The sequence below is a fragment of the Pectinophora gossypiella genome, chromosome Z, assembly GCF_024362695.1.
Source record: "Pectinophora gossypiella chromosome Z, ilPecGoss1.1, whole genome shotgun sequence".
Classification (NCBI taxonomy): domain Eukaryota; kingdom Metazoa; phylum Arthropoda; class Insecta; order Lepidoptera; family Gelechiidae; genus Pectinophora; species Pectinophora gossypiella.
In genome coordinates this window covers 18,835,103-18,862,836 of record NC_065433.1, presented here as the reverse complement: position 1 = coordinate 18,862,836, position 27,734 = coordinate 18,835,103, and the positions used below count along the sequence as shown (strand labels likewise).

Genomic DNA, 27,734 nt, shown 5'->3' with positions numbered 1-27,734 from the left:
TGTAAATTTAATTATATTAACCAACCAACCTCTTAAAACAAAAGTTTTCACTTAACCGTAAATGCCAATAAACCCAGAAACACCTTCGATTGCACAAACTAAACGCCTATGGCAAAACCGCAATCGTAAATCCATTTTATCTTCGCGGAGGTACAAACATACCATTACCAAATTACTCCGAATAAGACACACTCGCTAACTCCTGTCACAGTATCAAATAACCCGATCCTAAACTCGTATTAAAACCAGCTTTACTCGTACGAACGTCTATCTGCTGAACAAAGAGCCGTTAAAACCTCGCGAGAATCGTACCACGCGTATTAGTAGGACTGCGGTGCAAGCTCGTAGCCGAGTGAACGCTCTCCGTTTAACAACCCCGTGGCTTCGAGTCCCCATTCTTACGTCACCTCACCCCATATGAATTAAGCCTCGCGATTGGTGCATTCGCTTTGGCGCGCTTTCTCACTACTCGAACACAAAGCTCATCCATTCTCTCTTTCGTTCTCACAAAGGGAGTCATTTATGATGTCAGAACGAGAGGCAGTCACTTTGTCACCCGCTATTGTGACCGTGATGTAACCAAATTCAAGTGAGAACAACATACAGCGAAGCTTCAAACTGAAAAGGGATAGGAATAGTGTTGTCGAGTTTGACTGTAGTGGTAGAGTGAGAATTTACGTGCTACCGTGCGTTCCACTCTTTATAATCAAATAGGTTGCGTTTGTGTGCACGTGTGCTTACATTATGCACCGCACCAGTACACATGTAGCTTCGTCGACCGAAGCAATGATGTGCACGAAGTGTTATCCCTTATTACACGATTCGCTTCCGCGCCGGCCGCACGTTCTCTAGGCGTCAGCCGACCTCTGGCAGAGCGGAGTGCGAAGTGCTAGTTTGTTTACAACGTAGCGATGCATAGTGCGTTACTTAGCGCAATTGTGTGATCGACCGTTCGCCAGTTATCACTAAATTATGAGTGAATTATGGACAATACTCGTCTCGGAGTTTTTGCGTAAAAACTTTTTGTGAACTTTTGAGGTCAAACTGCACTTTATGATCTCATTAGCACCAAATCGAACTGTGAAATTTTCTCTACAGTAAAACTTTGTGTGCCATTTACACAAGTGTAATTGTGTACATTGAACTTTTAAAGACTTTCGCCCTGAAAAAAATACTTGAAGAAAATTAAAAATAGTGATTTACGAATTTCGTCAAAAATCTGCTTAAACTTTTAAAAATTGAACTTTAAAGTAGAAAAAAAACTGCTGAAAATCATCAAGAAGAAGTAGCCGAGACTATTGCAAAGCAACTGCATCAACTTCTAACTTTTTGAAAAGAAAGAGAAAAATTCCGAGATAAAGATGGCAATAGCGTTCAACCTGCCGAGTGAGAGAGAGGCGAACGAGGAGAACTTCTCCAGGTTGAACCGCCTCCTCGCCGAGCTGTACGAAGTTCTGTGCCACATCTTGGTATCTCGTCAACCCGGTCAAGAAGTCCATGAGAATCGGCGAGGTGAGTGCCCTCAGGAGCCTATCACACCACCTTACCACTTAAGATGCAATTCGACCTACATCGTGAACTTGGTGATGGTTGTAGCCATCCTCAAAGTGTCTCTCGCGTCATCACTCTTCAATACCGTCAGATAAACTGAAGATTGTTTTAGATAAGTATTGTTAACAGTGATACTGCAAAGCAGATTTGGACTGTTGTTAAGTATTTTTAAGTCCATCCGTGTTTCGGAAATGAATTGTTTTTTAAGAGATGTTGTGTCAAACTGCACTTAAATTGTAAATGGTGGTCACACAATCAAAATGAAAGGAATATTTTCTCCTTTCATTTTGATTCAGATTTTTCATAATATTTTTTCAGCACTTCACTTTCCATAACTTTACTTCTTGGTTCCAAAATTTGAGTGAAGTTCGACAAAACGCCTCAATCTTTTTTCATAAGCTGTGCGTTATGCAAAATCACTTATTTTAATAAATCGGAGGTTTCCTTCTCAAATTTAGTGGTAATAAGCATAATCCTAAATAATTTTACCAGTGGTACATTTAAGCATATCTATTTGTACAAGAAAATATTCACTCTCAATTTTAGTGTTGTTAAGTTTGATATTTAGTTACATTTCCATTTGATCTCCTTTTTGTTTATCAATTTTAAAGTAAATAAATATTGGTAGTATAATTTATACGTATCGTAATTAATTTCATTAGACGTGACAATTAGCATTTATTTTCTATAATTATAATTAATTGAAAATACGTATACTTATGGATCTCAAATTTTATTTTAGTTCCAAATAATCTCGATAGTCATACATAGATTTAATGGTTTTATTGAATTCATTTTCATTTGATTAGACGCCAAATATTAGTTAAATAAAAATGAAAATGACGGCCAAGGAATACATTTTCTTAATTTTCACCTTTCGAAGCGCAAATTTTATTTTAGTATAATAATTAATTGTCATGATACAATTCACCAACAAGAATTATAACAACGTTGAAAAGTTTTTTTTCTATGTTACATTTTTTTAAAAAAGAAAAAGGTTTAAAAATCATAATTTTTGAAAAAGACTTTTTTTTTTCAATTATAATGTAGGACGTTTTTTACAACTTGTAAATATTGCATTTAATGTTTGTGATGTTTATATAAGCATTCTCAATTTTACAAATACATAATTATATCGTAATTATTATTTACAATAGGTAATCTAATAATTAAGAACTGCATGTAATCAACTACTATATTTACTACATAAACTGGATTGTGTTTAGTATACAACTTCATGTCTCCTACAATTTATTCAATTTATTGTGGAATAAATATTACTTTGTAAAAAACTATCGGATTTATTTCTTACCCTATCTAAGAAACTTTCTGTATTTATTGATGACATTTTTTTCTTACAAAATATCGTATATTCTAATCAATCATACCCACATTTTTGCTAAAAAATAAACAGCTTTCTAAGTGTCTAACAATCAACCTTTCAACTCACACCGAATATTTTTTAATATTCTTTTTTTTTAAAGATCTTGAACATAAAAACATTAAGCTTTACGTGGCACTAACTTATAAACAGTGTCAGATCATGGCGGCTCGTCAATCAAGTCGAAAATAACGCTGTGTTTACATTCACTAATGTCAAGCAAAACACACTAGTTCTACGTCACAAGAATAAAACTTGTTGTAACTTGTCGCTGTAAAACAATACCTTAGTAAAGACCGAAATATAGACGGTCAATTTATTTTTGTATGGGAGCAGTGTAAAAGTATTTTTTGAACTCAAATCAATAAATATAAAATAAAAGCAAATTAATAATAAAAGCAAATACTTAAAAAAATATTATTAAAATATTATTTTTATTGAGATTTAAAATATTAATTAAGTACTTATAAATAATTTTCTGTTAAAAATAATTTCAACTATTTCCGCTTTAAAAGGGGATTTATTTTTTTGTAACAAAGCAAATAAAGCGGGCCAGAATATCGAAAGTTCAAACAACATTATCGTGTTGAATCTACTAGAAGTAGTTCAAACATTGAGGTAGAGACTTGGCGCGCTCTGTGTCGCGGCTGGAGTCACGAACTCAAATTGGTGCAAGTACCTCACTCCAGCGGGAAATAAAACTAAAATATTTAATAATGCCGCATTTATGCAATAAAGGGCATTAAATGTAAAACAAACCATTATTACCTACGTATAGCTTTTGCTGTTTGTGATTTTGTTATCTAGTAAGTACTTATTAATAAATAATTAATAAAAAATCTAGCCAAAATTTTCGATTCATTAAAAAAACATACAGTGACTAAAAAGTTATTTTTTAAATAAGATTATATGAGTAGATAAATTATACAAACTTAGATACCTAGATCTATCCGTTTCATTTCTATCTTCCGTTACTTGTTCGTGTTGCATGGGCAATGGCTTTGCAAAGTACCAAGTCGACATTGAAAGCGAAAACCGATCGCAATCGGACGAGCACATACTAACATGAGATTTGAAGAACCAACTTGTTTTCGAAAGTAAGAAGAATAATTTATATTCTTTAAAAAAATATACCTTTTATAAAAATCAAATTGGAATCAAGAAGTAAAGCCTTGTTTTGTATTTTTTTTTTCAGCTTTATTAGTAGACAATGGTAAATGAAAAACTGTGTCTAACTGAACTTCAATTATCTACCGATACTTTTTTGAAAAAGTTTAATCGTTACAAAGTCAAAAGTAAGTCACGCTTTCTTGAATTTGTCTCTTATTCTGATTACAATCGAAGTGGAAAGAGTCGCTTCAATGATTCTAAAACTCATATTTTTTTCAAACATTATTATTGTAGGGCATTGTAGGTATTAAATTCTAAGTCCGTGTACAAGTTAATTTTATTTTATATATTCTGATTATCTTCAAACTGAAAGGAATAAAATTTATCCCAAGACATTTTGGGCAGGTTGGTAAGGGCCGTTTTTGAAAACCGCAAACAAATTAGACGAAACATTAAGTTCTTAGAAATTTAACTCGAAGTTGAATACGAACTGAGAGTAAACAATTATTTTCCGAGTAATAAAACACATTGGCTAGGACCTGCCGTTCAGCCAGTATGTTAATTCTACTTTATTTATGTGCAAAATTAGCACATTACTAACGGTCTCATTTTGATTCGGTATATTACTTCGTCTAAATTTTATAATGTCATGAAAGGATTTGGAGTTACAATTTGGTTTTCTTAATAAAAAAAATACTTATTTTAAAATTACAGATTTATTCTAATTTTACTGGAACCGTAATGCATTCTCATCAGAAATAACGTTCCAGTAAGAACTTAAACAAATTATCTAAAAAGTTGGTATACTATCTACAGATACATTATTAAAAATAACTATAACTTGTACCGGTTAAACAATAATTACTGCTCCAGAAACATTTATTTTGATGCCATTACGGAGTTTAGAAGTTCAATAGTTGCAGTCAGGAAGCCTAACAGTTTACCTTTACAAAATAAACTGTTACAAAAAGAAATAATTATACAGCCTTGTATAGATCCGAGTCTAAATATGGATGGAAGAGGGATTTAATATATTCCACAGGTGTTGTCCCAAACAGGTGCCCCTTTTTATTTTTTTTCCGGACAGATCCAGACAAGTTCAATAGAGCTTTGTCTGCGTTTGCTTCTAGTCCCGATTTGATATATTTTGATGTTTTTTTTTTCTAAGTTCAACGTCGAAGGTTGTGGAACGAATGATAATTTATTGCAACGGGCATTGAATTTGAAATAGGTTGGGAGCATTTTGTACATACGTAAAAGTACATTGAATTTACAATTTGGTCCGAGTATTATATTGTATGTTCTAAGTTTTAGTATTTATAGTGTACAAACCTGCCTTTTTAGACGTTATGAGGAAGTAGACCATTGTAGTAGAACCATATATATGCATAGCAGATAATAAGTCATTAACGTTATTATAAAACTTAAAATTAAGATACCAAGTAAAAGAATAAACAGTTTTACCTATATTACATTATTCTTAGACAGAAGTTCTTTAGCCTGAAAACACTGGTGGAGTTAAGACCACGTGTGACCAATTATTGAGAACAAAGGGCTCTCAGTCGGCCTATTGTCCAAGTTGACACATTGTTGCTTAGGGCATGGTTTAAAACAGAGGCTAGAATAGCTTTATAACTAACCAGCTTTACAAATCTATAGTACCTATAAAAGTAACAGGAGTCTAATAAAATCAAGTAAAATATACTAGGTGTCTACAAAATGAGGAGTGATGTAGGAGCTCGGTGGCGCAGCGGTTAACGCGCTCGGTCTGCGATTGTTGAAGTTAAGCAACTTTCGCAAAGGCCGGTCATAGGATGGGTGACCACAAAAAAAAAGTTTTCATCTCGAGTTCCTCCGTGCTTCGGAAGGCATGTTAAGCCGTTGGTCCCGGCTGCATTAGCAGTCGTTAATAACCACCAATCCGCACTGGGCCCGCGTGGTGGTTTAAGGCCCGATCTCCCTATCCATCCATAGGGAAGGCCCGTGCCCCAGCAGTGGGGACGTTAATGGGCCGATGATGATGATGATCTACAAAATGTAATTATATGCCTGGTAATTATAGAAGCTCGAAACAGTGAGTATAATAAAAATGGCTACTGATAATTTCCTTTTAAAACATCTTTACCTTTCTGGAGATGACATGTATACCTACTACACAAGTCTGACAGGAAATTCCCGACGAATAACATAAACAATTACAATATAAATTGCTTATAATCAAAGAATAATTTACTAACTATTTCTTCTATGCTGTTCTGGGAGCAAATAAAAAACATAGAACACGTTCAGCTGCTTCTCTTCCCGGGCATGTCGTAAAAACCGACAGAGGAATTGTGTCCTCTAACATGATGGACTAATGTTATGGGCGATAGGCTGATCCCTTATCACCATAAGGTTCATCATATCCATCTTTGGACTTCGTATCAACAGTGGCTGCAAGTTGTCTTTGATTACTTGTGGCTCTGCCCACCCCATTAGGGATTACGGGCGTGAGTTTATGTATGTATGTATAATCAAAGAAAACCAAAATATATTGGTTTAAGAATAAGTATTCTGAAAAATTTACTTTCTGTTGCTCAGGTCTAAAAATTGCGCCGTATCATTTACGATAAGACCAATAAAAAGAACCTAGAGTTAATTTTGATCTGACAATCCAAAAATAAACAAAATAAATCAGCGTCCATATTGTGATTTAAAAAAAATATTTTTTTTGCCTTGATAGCGAGTTGAAACCTACATAAATCAAAACACATTTATTGAACAAAAATAATGTAGACAATTTTCTTTGCCGGTAATAAAATAGAGCTTCAAACACAAGTTTGAAGTGTCTATTATAACGTGGGAAATTGTTGTGCATCATTGCCTGGGAAAAATTAATAAGTGCCTTATTAAACCAGAACATTATACCCATTATTTTGTTGTACGTTTAGTTTCAAACAATTAGTTATAATAATAAACGAGTTATACAATTTACTTGTATACTACTAACTGTTAATAGGAACATACCTCTAAACTATAAATAATTCTTAGAAAAATGTGTTCATAAAACCTTTATGTGGGTAATTTTGTAATGTAACAACTTTACCTGTAAAACATTGTTTTAAGCTTTTATTACTCTGTTTTTACTTATAACAGAACACACGAATGTTTAATGGTCAACCCGATTACTCTAGCCATAGAGGCAGCCAATCAGCTCGCGACACCAAACACTTCAGGACCCCGATACCGACCCCGCCGGCGTGGTCGACGATTTCCCTCATTCAGCGCTTATCGCTATCGACCCACTAGGGTCGATTAATTCTTTCAAATATTTTTCCTCTCAGACGACGCCCTGAGCCGAGGTTCGCGCCCAACTGGGCACCCTCAGGCCTGTTGTCTTAAACGTTGTACTGGGTGAGAGCCTTCAGCGCTCCCCATTTGTCCGGCCAAGTAGTTAATGCCATCTGCGGCAAATCTACAATAAGTCACGTCAAAAAAAAAAAAAAAAAAATGTTTAATGGTCTATGACATACATACATACATACATAAACTCACGCCTATTTCCCATCGGGGTAAGCAGAGACTATAGAATTCCATTTGCTTCGATCCTGACACACTTCTCTTGCTTCCTCCACATTCATCAATCGCTTCATACATATTCATAATGGTCTATGAACATTATAGTATTGCTTACTCAAATAAATAAGTAATTTATTTTAATAATGTAGGATAAAACATGGTGTGGTGGACAATGCCTCCAGTTGATTGAGGGGAAACCTGGGCCCAGTAGTGGGACGTACGTACCTTTATGGGTTATTTATATTTCATATATAAAGAATTTTAATAAAAAATCAAACCAGTCACTGTGTGCGTAATAATTGTTCGAAGAACATAAACATTTAAATTTTTATACTTTTCGATTAGACGCTTTGAATTAATTTTCTAAGAAGTCGTCGTTTGCGGTTTTTATACAATTATTAAAAGTATCTAAGTACCTATTAAAATTATCTGAAAATGTTATTTTCAAGGTTTATACTTAGTAACCTTCTAATTTAAAGGCGTCAGTTTATATCAGTAAAAGATTTTTCGGTTGTAATAGGTTATTGAATACGAAGTATAATAAAATAAGTTTTATGATAAATTCCATGTTGTAACTTAAGCTATTGCTTACGATTTGAAACAGGAGTCGTATTCATAATTTTATTATAGTTATAATTTTGGAGAGCCGGTAGCGCCAACATAGTACTCATATTCCTAGCGTCGGTTTGAAAGTCAAGAATCTAACTAGATAAACAATTTCAAGAGATCGTAGGTACTCCAGAAGAAGCATGGTGCACAGGTTGGATGCTCGCTGGGAGGACTTTGGGCACAATACGATACGTGCACGAGGCCTGGAGGGCTCATAATGAGCATCCAACTCTCTAGTCTTCATTATCCTGTTGTCCATTCTGAAGTACCGTCAACCATACGTCTCTTGATCGTATTTCAGATTTGAATTTGAAACCGACGTCAGTACTACAGTGTTGCCATTACGAACTATTGCGATGTCGGTTTTTCGACGTCCCTCGAATTCCAGATTTGAATCTTTTGAGCGCGAGTTTTCCGTAGTCGGGTTTTAGTTAAAACTTATTATTTTATTTATATTATTTGCAATGTGAAAATTAAAGAAAATTTAATTAATAAACAACACGATACTTGGAAATAAGTATATGTTTTTTTTCCTCATCAGTTAAACTAGACTAGAGAGCGCCACCTTCAATTTAGAGTAACTTCACGTAGCCTGTAACCATTGAACAATCAAGAAGCTTCTAGTAACATTTCATTTGTTAAATTTTGATAAGTAGTTATATGGGAACCGACGTAGTTACAAACATTCATAAATAGCGGTCAAACATATTATAATACTCCTTTTTGCTTTGCCGTAGTAGTAATAAAATACAATGGTCAGTTACAGGCGTGTATCACAGGTAGAAGGTATTTAATTTCAATAGCTATTAAAATCCGGTGGGAGGTTTATGTCTAGGATTGTTATCGAAGACCGTGGCTGTGTTTATTTAGGTGACTTCGTTTGTTATTTACATCCCGGTCGAACTCATGCTCCCGCACTATTTAGTACTTTATAATTACTTACTTTCCTCTTTTCCCTCAATATAAATACACGCAAACCACCATGCCACACGATGCTCACAAAAATGTACTTTTTTCGTAATTTTATATTTTGAAACCGCGATTTTTGCACACAATTTAATATAAAAAATAAATTGGTTTGTTGCAGGTAAATAAATATAAATTTAAAATTTCCACCGAGCTACAGTAAGTATTTATTTTTAATTTACATGCGACATGAACCAGGTAAGTTTAGAGTATTAAGTATTGTACGTAAATGATGGATGACATAAACATTCTTATTATATATTTCTTTTTATCTTAAGATGTTATTACGAGGACATTCATCTCTATAAGTAACGGGACTCCAAACTTGATTCAAATGGTAATAAATAATGAATCAATAGGATAATAATTTAATGTCAAATTAACTTGAATGGCCTCGTAATAACTCGTAAGAGAGTTTGATGTCGATATTACCTATATATTTAGAATCTAGGGGTGAAATTACTTGATTATAAGATTTGCTTGACTTTTGAAATAGCTGTAATTTTATAGTTAGTTCCTTAATGTAGAATTTTATGTTGGTACTTACATAGACCAGGTAACTATAAATGCTTTCGAAAGAGACACTTTAGTGGATAAAAGACTCCAACAGTGCATATGCACTTTTATTTATTAGTTCCTGGACACAATCAAAAATAGCTATTACCTCACACAATAAGTTAGAAGCGACCGGAACGAAATCATAAATCATGTGCAAAACAACATGAGTACAAACTACGATAGACAATATCTGATGTTGTATTTGACAACTTTAAATCTTCAGTTTACAACTTTCTAAACGTTAGATTTTTGCAATTTTTACATAGAAATAAGGTTGATATTTCTTACTAAACTCCCGACGTGACTCTAATAGCAAGTCGCTGCATTAAAGCAAAATAAGAAGGTAAGAGCTGAGTAAGAAAACGTACACAAAGCCTTATGGGCGTTCCGCTTCATTTAGCAAAAGTATATCGAATTCATCTTGTATAACGTCTGCTCGGTATATGTTTTTACTAAAATTTGTCCTTAGACGTAATGGTAGCATAGCACTCAACTCACAGTGGATGGCACTATGCTTGCTTTGATAAATTGACACCACTAATATCACACAAACAAAAGCAAATCAACGCAAGCTTAACATGAGAGATGTTTTGAAATACATTTTATTTTCGAGTGTATACAGTGTATTGTTTTATTGTAAAATTCGCTTATCGTTTATGCACTTATTATGCGGGGTAATGGACGGGACATTTGCAAATAGTCACGACTCCACAAATGTTGTGATGTGACATTCAAATTATCGACGACAACGAGATATGACATTGATGCACCCGCCTGAATCGTGTCTGTTACATTGTATTTGTTACCTAGTAAATATGGACATATGATAGACGTCCTAAAATACTTAAATGTATTTACGTATTTAACCGATTATAATTATTTAAACTGATGTTATGTTTGTTACCCTCTCTCTAAAAAGATTAATATAAACTAAAAAAAAGCCTTAAAATAAATCAAAGAATTAGGTAGTATTCAAATTTTAGAAAACCTTATAACTAAAGAACCAAAAGTACTTACTTAAGTACTTGCCAACAAACACATTGCCACATTTTACTACACATTTAAAACAAAAATAATAATTAAAACCACTGAGACGTTAACTATAAACACTGATTCACCATTATGACACCATCACTTTAGACATTATGACACCATAAGTAACCACTAAAGCATTTGTAAATCATTCTCCATGCGTTAAAAAGCTTCCATCGATCGATTATAGTCATAAACCCATTATAGCTTACATTCAATGTTTTAAACCGCACATGTTCATCACACTGTGCTTGATCGTTTGCCTTAGAGAGACAGCTTCATATTTTCTTTATGTGGTTAATCTGAAAATATTAGTTTTATGTAAGACACTAATTGTAGTTTTTTGTAGTCGAACCTATATAAAACCTACTTAAAACCTATCTATTTCATAAAACTAATCTCTGTGTCGCTTAGTAGAAAAACAGTGAGAGTTTTGACACTTGAAAACGACATTCGAAATTTAAACGTAAACCACACGCGTCTGCGCATCGTCATCGTGACAGCGATAATAGCGTCGACAGACGTTGATTGTAAAATAAGTTTTTTTTTTTATATCCAGATAATGGACGCTTCTATAATCATAGAACACTTAGCTACGGAGTACATGAATAAAAAAAAAAAACAAAACGAATTAAAACCACAGGCCAGCATTTATTATGTCTGTCGAGAAAAAATCATTAAGGGTATATAAAAATAAGGTTCCTGAAAGTCCTACTTTTGACGTATATATTTTTAATATAAATATGAAGTTTGTTTTAAGCTACATGACACGATTCGTTGATTGGCTCGGTTGCACGTTAGAATGTCACTGTTTAAAATAAAGAAAACAGGTAAGTACTCGCATAAATACACCCTGGACACTTCATACAAAATACCTCCTTTTACACAGTCACTACACATCGACGTTATCGTACACGCGCATCTATGTGTGACGCCATACGATTGAAGACTAAAGTAAGACTGAGGGGGAGCGAGGTAAACCTAGCTCAGTCGCTGGTGGGGAGCGGGGAGTTGTTGTTCTCTACGTAGTATTATTTTTTGTTCTATGGTATAAGTACCAGATCATCATAATTTTATTCTCTTAAAAAATATCTCTCATAATCCTCATTAAACCGCCACTGTTTCAACTTTTATAACTAAATCTTACCCTCTACACCAAAGAAACATAGCGGAATAAATCACGAAGCTAAACTTAGAGACAGGGTCATAACTAAATCGCCAGGCATTACCTTACACAAAGTAAGGTCTGCTTAACTCACTTAAACTGTGGTCGTAAACCCAGCCAGAAGTGGTTTTGCACAAAGAGATGTGACTTTAGCTTATACCGTCATGTAATTTGACCACATTTTAGTTCTGAAATATGCAACCCTTTAATAAGCTAGGAAAAACACAGACGCGTTTCTTGTTATAAAAAATATCGTAAAATCCTAATACGAACTACAAACGCAGAACAGGGGGTCGTTCTGGTGTTACGCAAATACTTTCAAGACTTTGTTTATAGCTCCAAATGTACAAAAGCATCGGTCCAATGTTAAATCTAGTAAAAAATAAATGGAAACGGTTATGTCATTATCATCCTCAATATAATTTATTACGTTGCGGTGTAACGAGCGAATGCTAAGTGGCATTAGGTTAGTTACTTCGTCTAGTAACAACGAATAAACTGGCGTTTAAGTTTTGATTTATTAACCCATTGCGTATCGCGGAGTTGCAACGGTAAATCTGTGAGCATTTTGACACCGGCTAAGTGTCGTTCCAAATGTAAAGCGTTAATGGAAAATAATAATCCGAAAGTGATTTAGTGACCTTTAGATTTATATAAAATCCGAACACGAATCACATTTATGAGCTTTACAAAAAAAAAGTAAAAAATAATGAAAAAGAGAACCGTATGCACTGGCAGTTTAATTACGAATCAACAATGAACACATTTTATAAAACAATAGAGGGATTAAAAGAAACACCAAAATAACCGAAACATACCTCACGCTGAATGAAAATTTTATTGTATTTTAGACAGTAAGAAGGATTTTATGCTTAGCGATTTTCTTTTGCCCCTGCGATTTTCTATTAACTTGCTCTGCGAATGTATTTTTCTTGCCGTGTTTATTGTTTATTTATGTTATATACATATATGTTTATGTCATCATTTTATTTCTTACGAGTGCCACGTGTGTTCTCCCCATAGGTACAAGAAGAGTCAGTAAATACTAGAATATTATGTTACACCGGTCATACAACTTAGGCGCGTGCGGTGATCAAATCTACCATCGGTTATAATACATGCTCTTACTGCTAGTGATGAGACGTGTGTTATCGAATACGTAATTTTCTTGTCGAATTGTAATTTTATAAACATGTGAGTACTTACCTTCTGTCATAACATGAACCTAATATGATATTCTTATTCTGTCTCCATTTAATATCCTATACGCAAATGTGACATTAATTCACCGTTACTAAAAATGTTTTTTATTACCTAATTCAAGATTCGTAACAAATCCTTATTATATATTATTATTTAATTCCTATTCAAAATTGTAATTTAACATTCGACGGTTATATTTTACCAACTCATCGACATCCCGCTATGAAACTCGATGGTCATCCCATCTCTACAAGTTTCCAGTTTGTCGTATCAAACAAACGGTCTTGCGGTGTACGGAAAATATAATATTATGCGGTCTGTAAATGGTAAGAAGTCGTAACCGGACCTTGGCGTTGAAAGTTAATCTAATATTGAAATAGATTTATCATTCTATTCTCCTTTTTGTGTTCTCTTAGGCGGTAATCTTGTACCAGTATACAATTTCAACTTAAGCAAGAAGCCACAAAGACAAGCAGTACTGATTCAACATTCGATAGTTACACATAGTATAGTAGAAGGTTTATCAATTGTTACCTTTGATTATGACCATCATGCTATAAGGTTAGAGGATATGATATCACATATTACTTATAAATAAACTACTTTGCACATGAACTCCTCAGAGAACCGTAGAGTTTCAGAAATTCAGACCACACAGGATTGAAAGTGTGCCTTATACAACAAATAAATATTGAACTGTATACTAATAACTAAATATTGGTATAGGATTTGATACAATTTAATTTCATTGCTTATCTCTGCGCTGTGGTGGTAAATGAAATTTCTATAACATTATCGTATATATGCTTCTGTTTGGTTTCCTCTGATAACAGTAGCTTCAATTTACATTTAATTTTATTTTAAGGTGCAGATACTGTCTATTTTCATATTGTATTATATTGTATTATTAGACGATAACGAATCAAATATAAAAAAATACATCAACTTTCGTTGTTGTATATTGAAATTGATGTCAATTATTACTTGACACTGAGGTCTCCAATCGATAGCTTTACGAGCCATCTACAGTATACACGAACTCTAAATAGGTACCTATGTAGGTATTTAGAGTTTATTTTTAAGCTATACGGATATTACCGTTTCCTACATTATTTCATGAATCATTAAATTTAACACGTAGTCTGATATAGGATGCTCGTTATTTCAGTCGGAATGAGCACAATTTGATTCATCAATATCAATGTCACTACTATGAACACTAACAAGAATATAGTTTTCGCCAATCAAGATAATAAAAGCCGAAATTGCGCTTGTTTCTTTATATTAGTGCTCGTTAAGATATTGGAAAAGGTGAACAAAGTTCTGTATCTTTTCTCGTTGATCTTTGTTTTCAATTCATTTAGAGCTCTTCCATCATTTCAAAGATACGACTGTTGCATAGGTACAATATTTCTTTGTATATTTACTATACCGGGTGTTAGTGACATCGTAACGAATACTGAAAGGGATGATTCAGACCATGATTCTGAGTTAATATCTAGTGGAATTTTCCGTCGCAAAATTCATGAAATTTTGAGTTTTGTTTTTAATTATTTTCAATTCCATATTGTGCTTTTAGCTGCATAGAACCCAAATTTCAATAAAAAAAACAATAATGACAAATTATCGAAAATTTTCGATGTAATGGAGACAACAGCTGCTCGAACGGGTCAACGGCCACACGCACCGCGCCGCGCGCCCCGCTCCGCACGCCCCGCTCCGCGCGCCCCGCGCCGCACGCCGGCGGCGCGGCGGCGGCGCGGCGGCGGCGCGGCCTACAAAGTAGGCACTACGAACCGATCCTATTTCTTTCTCTGTCTATCGTAAATTATAAATTTATTTTATTCTTATTCTTAAATGGACGGATAATCAACAGGCATAAAATTTATGGAATACACGTCAATTTTAAGCAGAAATCTAAAACAACCGACAGAATTAAGTTACCAGCGAGATACCTTTTTGATTCGACCGGGTTATTCATTCATTTACTCATAGGAATCAGGGCCATTATCTACCTAAAACAGTTGAAACAGTAAATAATTGTATTCTTTGTTGTCATTAGAATAACTAACAACCAACTAACACAACCACCACAGATTAGGTAATTAGTTACCTACTATGTCAACCATCCACCAACTTAGTATGTAAGTACCTACGCAAAACCTCGCTACACAAAAATCGAAAATAAATAAATCTTTTAGATCAATACCCATTATTGTTACAAAGCAAGACCTATCGGTACTATCGCTAGTATCGATCTAAATGTACTATCACTACTTTCGATAGTTTAGACAATTTTCAAGTTCAACAATTGATAATCTACCTATCGATAGTTCGGCAACTCCGCCGCGTAGGCAATGTCGGCATGTTCAAAGAAAAAAATTGTCCGAGTGGAGTGATCTTATTTTTCTTGTTACATGTTGCTACCGTACCGAGGTACTAAGTACTAAGTTATTCGTAGTTTTAAATCTCATTGTTAAATCATCAGTAAAGAACTAATTAAACCTATCCTGTTCTGTGTACAATATTCATGTAACGGCTACGTGCTTACATAAGTACCTAGTAGACGGGAGCAACGACTTAACGTACCTTCCGAAGCACGGATCATTTTACTTTCGGACAATCAGGTGATCAGCCTGTAACGTCCCAACCAAAGGCCTTATAAACAGATTTTTGTGATATGTCCCCACCGGAATACGAACCCGGACCCTCCGCATCCCATCGCTCAACCACTGGACCACATAGGCCAAGAAGGTTCTAAGACATAATTAAAGGATCCTGGGACGCAAGACCTCCGAGTTAGGGCTTGTTTGATCTGTCTTGATGGATACTCGGACGTGAATAGCCTCACGGATCAAGGGCAACGCGCGCCAATAAAGTAGGCATTACGAACAGATACTAGGTATTTCTTTGAGTTGATAGGTATCAAGTGAAGTTTCCTGTCGCCAAATTCATAAAAATAATAGATTTTTTTCAGTCCCATATTGTGTTTTAAGCTGCATAGAACGCACATTTAAAATAAACAAATAAAAATTACTAATTATTAAATTTTATCAATGTCATCAATAATAATAATAACGTATCTACAACTTCAGCTATGCGCAGGTGAATAGCCGGCGCACGGGTCAAGGGCAACGCTCGCCAATAAAGTAGGCATACGAACAGATACTATTTCTTTCTCTGTCACTTGCACCATAAACATACTTCTCTCTCTCTCTCTAGTCGTCGGCTCGACGCGGCCGCGGCCGGTGGGTGCGTCGTCGGCGCCCTTAGTCGGCGCCTTTGATGCTTTGCGCTAACGCCGCCGCGCGCTTCCGCTCAGTCGAATACTAAGCTTGACCCGAATCGCGTGATGTTTTTCGAGGATATTTTTTTCGTGTTTGTGAGTGTTTGTTTCATTCTGTAAATGAGTAGTGTCGACTATGATGATAGATCATAGACCATTTACTGCGCAAAAGTATGGAAGATTGTTGATGTTTATTAAAGAGCAAGGTGTTGTGTTTGTGAGTGCGTGTGATACCTACCTACCGCGGAGGAAACGCGATGTTGCATACCTACGTGACGTGACATGTTCTAGGGTACCTACCTAGGTACTTCATCCGAAGGAATAACAATTAAGGTAAGGCAAGAGTAGGGTTTTTATTGTTAATAAGTTAGGAACGTTTTAATAACTGGTAGGTAGGTACCGAGCGTGAAAAATCGTGGCAGTAGGTGTTCTACTTCAACAAACAACATTTTTAAACGTTGAACCACTACTAAGCATCTAAATACAAGAGAATGAAAACTCCTACCTAGATATCAACATCGTATCTCACACGCGTAACGTAGCCGCGCGTAAGTTTAGCGTCTGTGTGGCGCGTTGTTCGACTTACATTGCGGCACAGTAAAAATTGAAAATCTTAATTAAACATTTGCGACAAGAAAAACACCCACCATCGTTTTTAGTACAATAAAATAGGCGTTCCATTTTTTTTTTCGTTACGATGTCACTAACACCCTGTATAAATCATGGTCCAGTGTTTCGGTTCAGCTATTACCTATATTATATTATTTTTCCTTGATATTAATAACCTATAAGCAAAATTCTCTATCAGGAACGTGTTCTATGATTCATTGCGGTTCATTAGTAAGACTTACCCTTAAACTACGATTTAATGTAACGCAATATATGCGCTTATCATAAATGCAGACACATGCGTAGAAGTCAGTAGTAAAATTATCAGTCTTAACATTGTTACATAAAATGTATAATACGTACAAGGCAATTAGTAATGTTAATAAAATAACTATTATTACGTTATGCCAGTGTTATTGACAATAAGGCATTTTATGACACGTTAGGGCTGTCACCAGATTTAAAATAATTTATTAAGGTAAACGTAAAATAAAATTATATGCCATCTCAGTTCTTATAAATTATAATCCAGCAAAAACTGTTTGTCTCGTTTGATATAAATTGTAAGCAATATAATGATTTAACAAAATGCATAAAGCTCATACCTTTATTTTTATCGGGTCAGGCAGAGCTCGCTTTTAACTTTAACACGTTCGTACATACACTCACACCTATAATTCCTAATGTGGTAGGCAGAGCCACAAGTAACCAGAAGTCAACTTGCGGCCAAATTTGTTACCAAATCCTTAGAGGTGTCTAGAGAAACGTATGGCGAGAGGTTATCAGTCCATTGCCTCTATAATGTGCCATTACGTTGGAAACGATGTAATCTCTCTTTCGGTAGACAAGCAATTAAAGGCATTCTATTATTGTAACCAGACACCTTCTAATTTTATTTTAAGTTACACCTATCATTTTCTTCTCCGTCGAAAAGGAAAGAGACGGATGACTGACATCTGATAAATTTTAAAAGTATGAATGAATGAATGAATAACCCGGGCGAAACAAAATATAGACATCTTCCTGATATACTACCCATTTCACGTGGGTTGTCAACTTAATACTGTTGGGTTATTGTCAAATGTAATAAAATAGATAGTTGTTTAAATTTCTGCTGAAAATTGACGTGTGTTTCATAAATCTCATGCCTGTCGGTTACCCGTCTTTTAATTCTGAAAAGTAGCATGATATTCTTTCAGTTTAATTTTATCTCTGGCTATGCATGAAACTAATTTAATCTAATCTAGCCTACTAGATCCCACTGCTGGGCAAAGGCCTCCCCACACACAAGGCGCGGAATACGCACAGGACCGCAAAAATGCATGAAACTAGCAGTTAAATTTTCATACCAAAACAAACATCTCATTGGAAATATAGCTCTATTAGAATTAAATTCTGATATACTTACTGAACTTCTGGCAGCCCTATACGATGTACCTAACAGTTGTGACATGACTAACTATTGTAACATACATATATGCTAAGTACGAATGTGTACCTGCTTGTGAGTGATAATATTTATAAGAATAACAGCTAATATTTTTTATGTTTATGATATAGTAGTTATGTAGTAGATACTTACAATTTCATATTTTGTAAACCAATATTAAGACAACATTATTATTGTACCGGTGAACTATACAATTCAACATTATTATAGAGGTTCATACAGCGTGTTAGTAAACACCGTAACGAAAACTTTCAGTGTGGAATCAAGTGGAATTTTCCGTCCCAAATGTATGGAACTATAAATAATTCAAAAAGGCACTATTTTTTTTTATGAATTTTCCCACAGGAAATTCCAGAGGTTGTAATATCAAGTGGAATTTTCCATTGCAAAAGTAGAGAATTGAAAATAATTTAAAAAAAACACAAAAAGGCATGAATTTTGCAATGGAAAATTCCACTTGATATTAACTCAGAATCGTGGTCTGAATCATGCACTAACTGTAACTATCAGCCTATCTCATTTGATAGATCGTCATTCTATAGGTACTCAACTTCAACCAACTCGCAGAGCTGATAAGCTTCTCATAATTCCGAGTTAGTTTTTAGCTCTGGATCATTCATTATTATAAGAACCATTACAATTTTTGATAACTCCTTTCCACTCAGACATATACCTCTAGTTGCCATGTTTTACGGGATGAGAGTCCATTTTGTCCGGGCAAGTATTGAATGCAATTGTAGGCAAATGTATATACAGGAGCCTTAGCCAAGTTGCAAAAGATAGAAAAAAACGACACTGATGTATATCACTTTATGACAATCCTATACATTTTATTACTGTCGCTTTTTGAATTCGTTTTTAACTTAGCTTGATTTGATTTGAAATAATACTACGTATAGAATCGCAACTCTCTGCTCCCCACGGCTGAGCTAGGTTTACCTTTATAGTCTTTAGAAGTCACACACACAGATGCGCGTGTACGATAACGTCAATGTGTAGTGTCTGTGTAAAACTTAGTCCTTTGTATGAAGCGCCCAACCTTTACATAAATACATTTCAATTCAACTACTGGGGATAAATTTTAATAAATGTCTTGTATTCCTTATCAATCGAGTGTCGTTATTAAGGTTATATTTGCAATATGCAGTGTAATATTATCAGAGTAAACACCGGAGGGTGGGAAATCCACCTACTAGTCGAGAGGATTGCATAAGCACCCTCTTGTTTACATGGACACTCAAAGAATATCTTCAAAAGAGATTATATTATATAAGTTTGAATTATCTATAGTCTTTGCAAGGTTGCAAAACTATTAGACTATTAGAGATTGCTACTTAGCAATAAAGCCGCCTATTATACTCATTCTATTTCACTTTTTTTTTGGATTTTTACCGACTTCAAAAAAGGAGGAGGTTCTCAATTCGACCGTATATTCTTTTTTGTTTATCCCTTTTTGTGCAATAAAGTATTTATTATGTTATGTTATTAGATATTATAATTAAGTAACTTTTATACATACTTACATAAACTCACGCCTACAAAAAACGGGGTGAGCAGAACTACATGTACTCAAAGACAACTTCAGCCAATGTTGATACGAAGTCCTAAAATGGATATGATGAACCTTATGGTGACAAGGGATTAGCCTATCGCCCATAACAATTGTCCATTATGTTAGAAAGGACACAATCCCTCTGTCGGATTTTACAACATGCCCGGAAAGACAAGCTGCTGAACGAGTTCTATGTTTTTAATCGCTTGCAGTCCAACGTGGAAGCATAGAAGTATTTTTTGAATTTAAACCATAGCCAATATACATAGAAAAAGTTCCTCCAAACAGAACTCTTCAATCATCCAAAATGGTTTCTCCATTGCATTTTATGGAGGATTACCTGTACTAAACAAATGTTTCTGCATTGTAATGCGTAGTTCTACTAACTCTTATTTAAAACTATTACTTACTGTAAGTAAAATAGTCTCGTTCGTTCGGGCCCAAATCCAAACAAGTTCAAATAAACATAATTCTGAGTCGTCGGAAACCTTAAGAAATAGCTGGCTTGAGGGTAGCGGCTACTGTCTAACACCTCGCCGTAGGTCACCACCGCAGGCGGATTATCAAGCGACTAGCGACTTTGTAACTGTACATTACACGGTTTTTATACGACATAATCTCATAAGTGAGTTCGAAATGGATTCTATTTTTAAAAACTTGTCGTTTACGAATTAATGTAAATAAAGGTTGGTATACTATAATTTATTTTTATTAGTTCACCATCTCGCGAATGTTTTTAAATTAAGTACAGTGTTACTATTAGCAACCCGCTGTAAGTACATGACTCAGAACAAACTAAAACTATATATTACTTGAACGTATACACATATGAACTTTTGCAGTCAGGGAACAGCAGAAGCGGTTTTAGAACCGGTTTTTAGAATACTGCACGTTGACTCCGAGAACAAAGTAGTAGAGTAGACAGTGATTTACACAGTTTTATACGTATAATTAGTACTTAGCTGATTGTTTTATAAATACTACGTATGATTACATGTACTATTAGGAATAGTTTTGCTATGATTTTAAAAGGCAATTTCAAGCCAGAGAATTTCAATACTTACACTTATTATATTATCTACTACTTTTGTATTTTAACAAGTGAACTTTTAAATATACTACTGAAAGCTTATGTCAGGTATTTTTTAAATATTTTCTGATGTATGAAAGAAATAATAAAATATCAAAAATGAACAATCCAGCCAAGACGTAAATGATATTTGACGCATCTGTAGTAAATGATATGATAAGTCACGTCAAAAGAAGACATATTCCCTAATTTTATTGATAAATGGGGACTACTCAAGTCTAGGTAAGGTAGGTTTCCTAGTTATAAAAACACAATGGAGTCTTATTCATTCTGAGTTTAATTGAACTTCTGTGTCCAGTAAAGTTTTTTTAAACTTTTAGCACATACACCTCTCATGGGGTACCAAGTTCCCGACTAGATTTTGCTTTGAGGCGTCTTTATTACTCCTTGTCCATAGATACTATCGTCCGCTCACGCTAGTACCTACAATCACTTACTATAACTATATTGTCTATTACGTTTCCTGGTTCAAATAAACCTCACTTTGTTTACTTGTATCGAGGGATATATTGCTATTAATGATATTAATGCATGTACGCACATGCTCAACATATCTGTTTCGGGATAGGTAAGTAGATAATTTAAAATCATCTCTTTAGACTTTCTGATCGTATTTATTTATTGTGAATGAAAAAAATACATGAAGAAGATAAGAAAATTATGGCAACTTAAACAATTTCGTCCGAGCAAATATTATGTGGACCCGATTTCGTTTATGGTGATACATCACAATAAAAATAAAATTAGAACAAATTAGAATGAAAAAAAAAATACTTATCTAAGTTGTATGTTTTATCCAGTAGAATGTATTCACTGAAGAGCTATAGCGTAAGTAAAAAAGTAATATATATATATATCAGCTACTCTTAGTACTATCCTCTTTCGTAAATAATAAAAGGCTACAGTATCAAACAACATTACATACTCATAATAAAATACATACGAAGTTTAATTTACCAATAATACACTTTAATTGCTTTATCTGTAAAGCTTTCGTTGGCTAATTTATCACCATGATTAATTAATTGATAGATATAATATTAATAGCAACAGTTCTATCGCATAATGTCGCTTAACAGTCAACTGGCTGAAACAAATTCAACTAATTAGACCTATAAATCTATGAGAACTACATTTACAAAGCTTGCAGGGGTAATAATAGGTATTACATTAATCATTAACCTAGAAATAATACGAGTATAATAAACTTTCGTTTCATGCATCGTTAGAAACGAAAAAAGGCAGAATAATCCATGTTAATTATTATCCAGGGTACAATTACTTCTTCCAACAGGAATACAAGGAGGATCGAGGATTTTTTAAGACTTTTAGATCCTTAAATAACATAATCAAGTATATGTGCAGTTTTAACTTCGTCAATAAGTGCTAATTTTAAATGAACATTTGTCGTAAATATACATAAAGACAGTAAGTAATCTCTAAAAACCACAAGTTTTCGACACAGACTACAAACATAATAATTTTAATCTCGTATACATAAATTATAGGGCAGTCGTTAAATATCAGCTCCGAAGCGATTGCAGTGACATAAAGCTGCTTTGCATCAACAACATTATCTCAAGCCCTAATTCTTCCACACCAGCCCTAATGCCTTGCAGTTAGAAATCATTTTTCTGAATCACCATTGTAAACTATAAGTTTGTGTGGTAGGTATTTTACTTGCGCAATATCAGCACGAGCCAGTAAGTTGTTGCATTTTGTATTATGTCTTTGGAGTGTTAGTGTTATTGAAATTGTTCTATAGTGCAGTTTTATTTTAACATAATAGGATTGAGCGTGAAATGTGCAATATTTATAATATGTCCCAGACATTGGATACACCACGTTTCTCCTATATTTGATCAACAGGAATGACTTCAAGTTGTCTTTTTGGTGGATTCATATACATTTCTAACTATATTGACAGAGCAAATCCTTGTATTTTATTAGCACCAACATAGCGTGCCACTAGTTTAGTAACACGAATAACTAAAACAAAAAAAGTTACCAAAATAACCTTATAACGCGAGTCATATTTAGTTCTCTGATTTGGATTAGTAATGAATGAGTAATAGAAACTCAGAATCGCTATTGTTGGAAATATAATTTACTTACTTTATAGTTTTCGTTCAACTAAGTAATTACAAAATGTTTTATTTATTAATGGTCAAAATATTTCTCCACTATTACATTCGTTTCCAAAATTGACTTCTATATTGTGTTAATACGTAGCACTTGTGTTATTTACTACACTTAATGATTATTTGTCAGCCTTCGAAAACATTAGCTAACATTATTGATTTGAAGTGATCAATAACAATTTCTACGCTATTTCAAATTCAGAGAGCTATTTAAATTTCAAAAGCCAGTTGCACGGTTGTGTAGGCCTTAAATGACAGTGTTAAAGCACTAATTAAACCTAGTACAGATGGTCATCTATCAACATAAATACCTACTACCAGTTTTCTGTTTACTTATAAATACGTAGATATATTTATATTTGAACACACCGATCCCATTTAACTGCTTGTCTACAATAATAAACAAAGCTTTGTGATAATTATAATTATTGTTACGAGTATATCTTTAAACAATTGATTTCACCTTTTTTGAGATTCTCCTATTTATGCAAAGAGTAAGTGACATTGTAACGCAAAATTTAATGGATGATTCAGACCATGATTTTGAGTTGTTACGAGATCAAGTGGAATTTTTCGTCAAAAAATTGATGATAATTTTATATTTCTTATTTTCAATTCTATACTTTTGCGATGGAAAATTCCACTTGGTATTAATCATCCCCGTCAATATTCGTTACGATGTCACTTACACCCTGTACAAGTACGTACAAGAATTCATACGAGGTCGTATGGGTGTTTTAGTGACACCGTAACCAAAATTTACGACGTCACTAACACCCTGTATAATATATTCTTATTTCGTAATATATCGTAGCATGTAGTAGGTAGCTTCAGTAATTAATACATAGTTTTTGTTGGTTATTGAAACTTACCTAAGTTTACTGAATATTCTGTCTGATGGTATAAAACAGGCAGGTCTCAAGAGGTTTCGCAAAAACCAATCTCGAGTCGCCATCGCCAACCCATGCGTAGGACCACGACAATTTTGAATTTCATTATTGATTATTTGTATAATTTTCACATAAATTATCACTTCAGAATTATGTTATGAGAGATACTGGACATTTATCAGAATCTATTTTATTTTCAAGTAGTTTTAATTATTTAGGTAGTATATAAGTAAAGAGATTGTCTCAATAACTGTTAATATTATCGACTTGATATTTGGAACAGGTTTAGAGAGTTGTTTGCCTTATTTTTTTGGAAATACATAGTTGTAGGAACAGCTTTCTGGGCACTGCACCCTCGACGCGCGAGTCCGATTTGCACTTACCCAGTTTTTTTCTCTTGGCTTCAAAGAAGGCAGTACCTCACAATAGCTCACACTGCATGCTATACTTATACATAGTATGAAAACTGCAACAGTGAGCGACGAATCTACAACCTGCAAGAAACCAGTCTCCCCACACCCGTCCGAGCGGGTAGGCGTACACCTTGCACTCAAAACATGTTTTCAAATAAACAAGGCTTCTAAAATGTCTGGACTTAAACTATTCTGAAGTTTTGACACAATTTTCCCCACATTTAGCGAATTTGATCGTTACTGCTAAATCATGGAACCTTAATATACCGTAAAATATTTTTAAAGTTTCTGAATCTTCCTTTCGCATCAAGCGACGTTCTATACTACATTAGTATGCAGATCAACTTGCACTATCTAAAGATCTTGATTTGTTTGCAATATAAATGCAGGATTTGCTTAAAGATATAAAATTATTAAACCTTATCCTCTCAATCTTCAATTACTGTTACAAGGTCAATACTTAATGTGCCCCTTGAGAGGCATAAGCAACCTAAGCACGTTGAATACAGGATTATACGTTACAATCATGTAGAAACACGAGTTTACCAAAAACGATTTAATAAAATGTAAATGAGATATAATAAAGACGAATCAAGACGTCATTATACTTCCTAACTGCTCAGGTCTTGCGCAAAGTTAATATAGCGTTGATCGCAGAAAAATGATTCATAATCAGGCAGTCTTGACCTACTTACCAGATGCGTTCACGCACGCGCGCTGCACTAGGAAATCGTAATGCAACGTTTTGATATTATCTTGTTTCCTTGGTCTTTTATATTCTTGTATCTCTACTTACTATTTGAATAACCGCTTCGCTCTATGTATGAAGTCTTATCTTTGAATAGTTCTGCAGAAAAAAAATATGTTACGCTTTTGAAGCATTTCATGACAATATTTTTACGAAACTTTACATTGGTTCGGTTTTGGTGCTTTGCTGTCTTGTTATACCTATTATATTAGTGCAGTCCATTTTGGCAGGGACAGGTCCGATTTTGATCGTTATTTCCTTTGTGGGGTAGTTTTGTATATAGTTTAAAATCAGAAACATCTTGGGGCAAATAAATATTTGGATCATATAAAAAGAATGTTTGTTTTTATTATTCCTATTTAGTACTTTTATGGTTCTGTAGATAAGCGGCTTCCGATTAGTACCTTTAAAACGTTTGTGCGTCTGTCCTTTTGTCCAACATTTACAACACGTTAGAACTAGTAAAACACTTTAAAAAATCATCATCATCCTACCTATAAATAAATAAATAAATAAATCATTTTTTTATGATCGTAATACATATTTACCCCACTCGAGATGTTTATGATTTTAAATGATATAAAATACTACCTCTACATAAGAAAAAATCATCAAAGTCTGACCTGTCCCTGTAAAATTGGAAGTTAGTTAGGAAGCTCCGGTTTTATTATGATGTAATCTATTATGATGGAGTGGACGTAAAGTTTATAATAGCTTAACTTTGATTCAACTTCCTAAAATAATGAAGCATTTTACTTTAATTTCACAAGATTTCTCTTTGATTTTCACATTTATTTTATGAATTTGTCTTCCAAAAGAAGTAACTACTTAAATTACGCTAGTAACTTCCTCTTAATTAGAACAGTTATATGTTATAAGGGATAAATTCATACACGGTCGTCCTCAATTTTTGCAACACGACACCTCTGTCACGATTTGTAACGGATCATAATGTCATTCGAAGTTCAAGCCTAGTTTAAAACCTAGGACACGGTTACCTACGTGTCTAGGTTGTCTAGAATAGCACAATGAATTCCCAATTATGTCACGAGCATAGTAAGTGGTTTTGTATTGAAATTAAGTAATAAATGAGCCTATAAGTAGGTTTATAGCATGTTTGGATGGTTTTATTTTATAATATCCTGGATTTTACAAGTTATTGTTTATTAGCAACCACATGATCTCTTTGTTTCTAACCTCATGGGTAGGTACTATTGCTTATTACGTAGGTACGGTACGTAGGCGATGGTTGGGTAAGCCAGTTCATATTTTGTTCATAAACACCAATATCAAACTAGCGATTAGTAGGTAATAGGTTCTACCTACTTCAATGAATAATCATCAATAATAGTAAATGTCCATTAAGGCATGCAAATGGGGCGTGTAGGTAAGTATAATATATCTCCGTAAAGAAAGCTCTTTACGTAACAGTTGAAATTACTTTGTCCTAATTTATAATATAATTTAATACATTATTGTTATTTTATAAACCGTTCATATAAATTGAAGTCATTATAAAATCGGTTTGAGTACCATCGCACCCGTCATCGTCAGCGCACTATCGTCATTACAACAAATTGATAAATAATTACAATGCACTTGTATGCACGTACTAGACTTGATGCCTTATTGTCGTATAATACTTCAGCTGTGGTTACTGCAGGGTTCTCATTTGCTTGGTGTGGAGGTATTAGAATATTTTTTTTCGAATATCGAATGGTAACATTTTTAGGACTGTTATGTGGGTCTACTAACTCTTAGGGGGGCTATTAGGCCTTAGTTTAATTCTAACCTAACCTCACCTGGTTGGGCAAACAATTTGTTGCCCGCAAGCGAATCCTGAATAATTTCCCGTTAGTAGCGCAACCGTAGTGTCTAAGTGACATAGGGCCCTTAGATACCATCAAATATCAATAAGACGGCTCTACCCAACACGCTATACTTTAACTTATCCTATTACAACCTGACTCAGTTCAAGTGAACAATATTAAAAGCAAAAACAAAGTTCACACCGAGTAAATGAAAAATCACTCCGTATATTTTCTGGTCACGATTCGATCCCAAAAAGGGATGCTTCTTTGAAAGGAGTTACTGAGATCAAACATAAGTGAAGAAATCACCAAGTAGTAAGCAAAGCAACATTGTTTTAGGCTCTTAAACTACAGACAAGAAGTTTATTGATTGATAAATTGTTTAAAATTTGGATAAAATGAGTGATTTTTTAGTCAATGATAAAACTTGCGAAACTAAGGTACTTGATTAAGAAATAAAAATCTAATATGACTCTGACAAAGTGTTGCTTATTATACCTATAATATAAAAAAGTTGAACAAATTCAGAATATTAATAACTAAGTGATCCTCTTCGCTACCATTATTTGATTATCCTCGTAGGTTCCAGTAGTCATAATTTTTTTTCTTCT

General features: G+C 34.1%; 1 protein-coding gene and 1 long non-coding RNA gene across 2 annotated transcripts in view; both read left to right on the top strand.

The window, feature by feature from the left end:
• Nucleotides 1-27,734, top strand: part of LOC126380602 (uncharacterized) — a 105,787-nt gene that overhangs the window by 28,522 nt on the left and 49,531 nt on the right. The window lies entirely within an intron of this gene.
• Nucleotides 805-27,734, top strand: part of LOC126380588 (uncharacterized) — a 74,637-nt gene continuing 47,707 nt past the window's right edge. Inside the window, exon 1 of the mRNA XM_050030115.1 lies at nucleotides 805-1,512. Coding sequence (XP_049886072.1) covers nucleotides 1,362-1,512 — 151 coding nt within the window. The 5' untranslated portion in view covers nucleotides 805-1,361. The remainder of the gene's footprint in view (nucleotides 1,513-27,734) is intronic.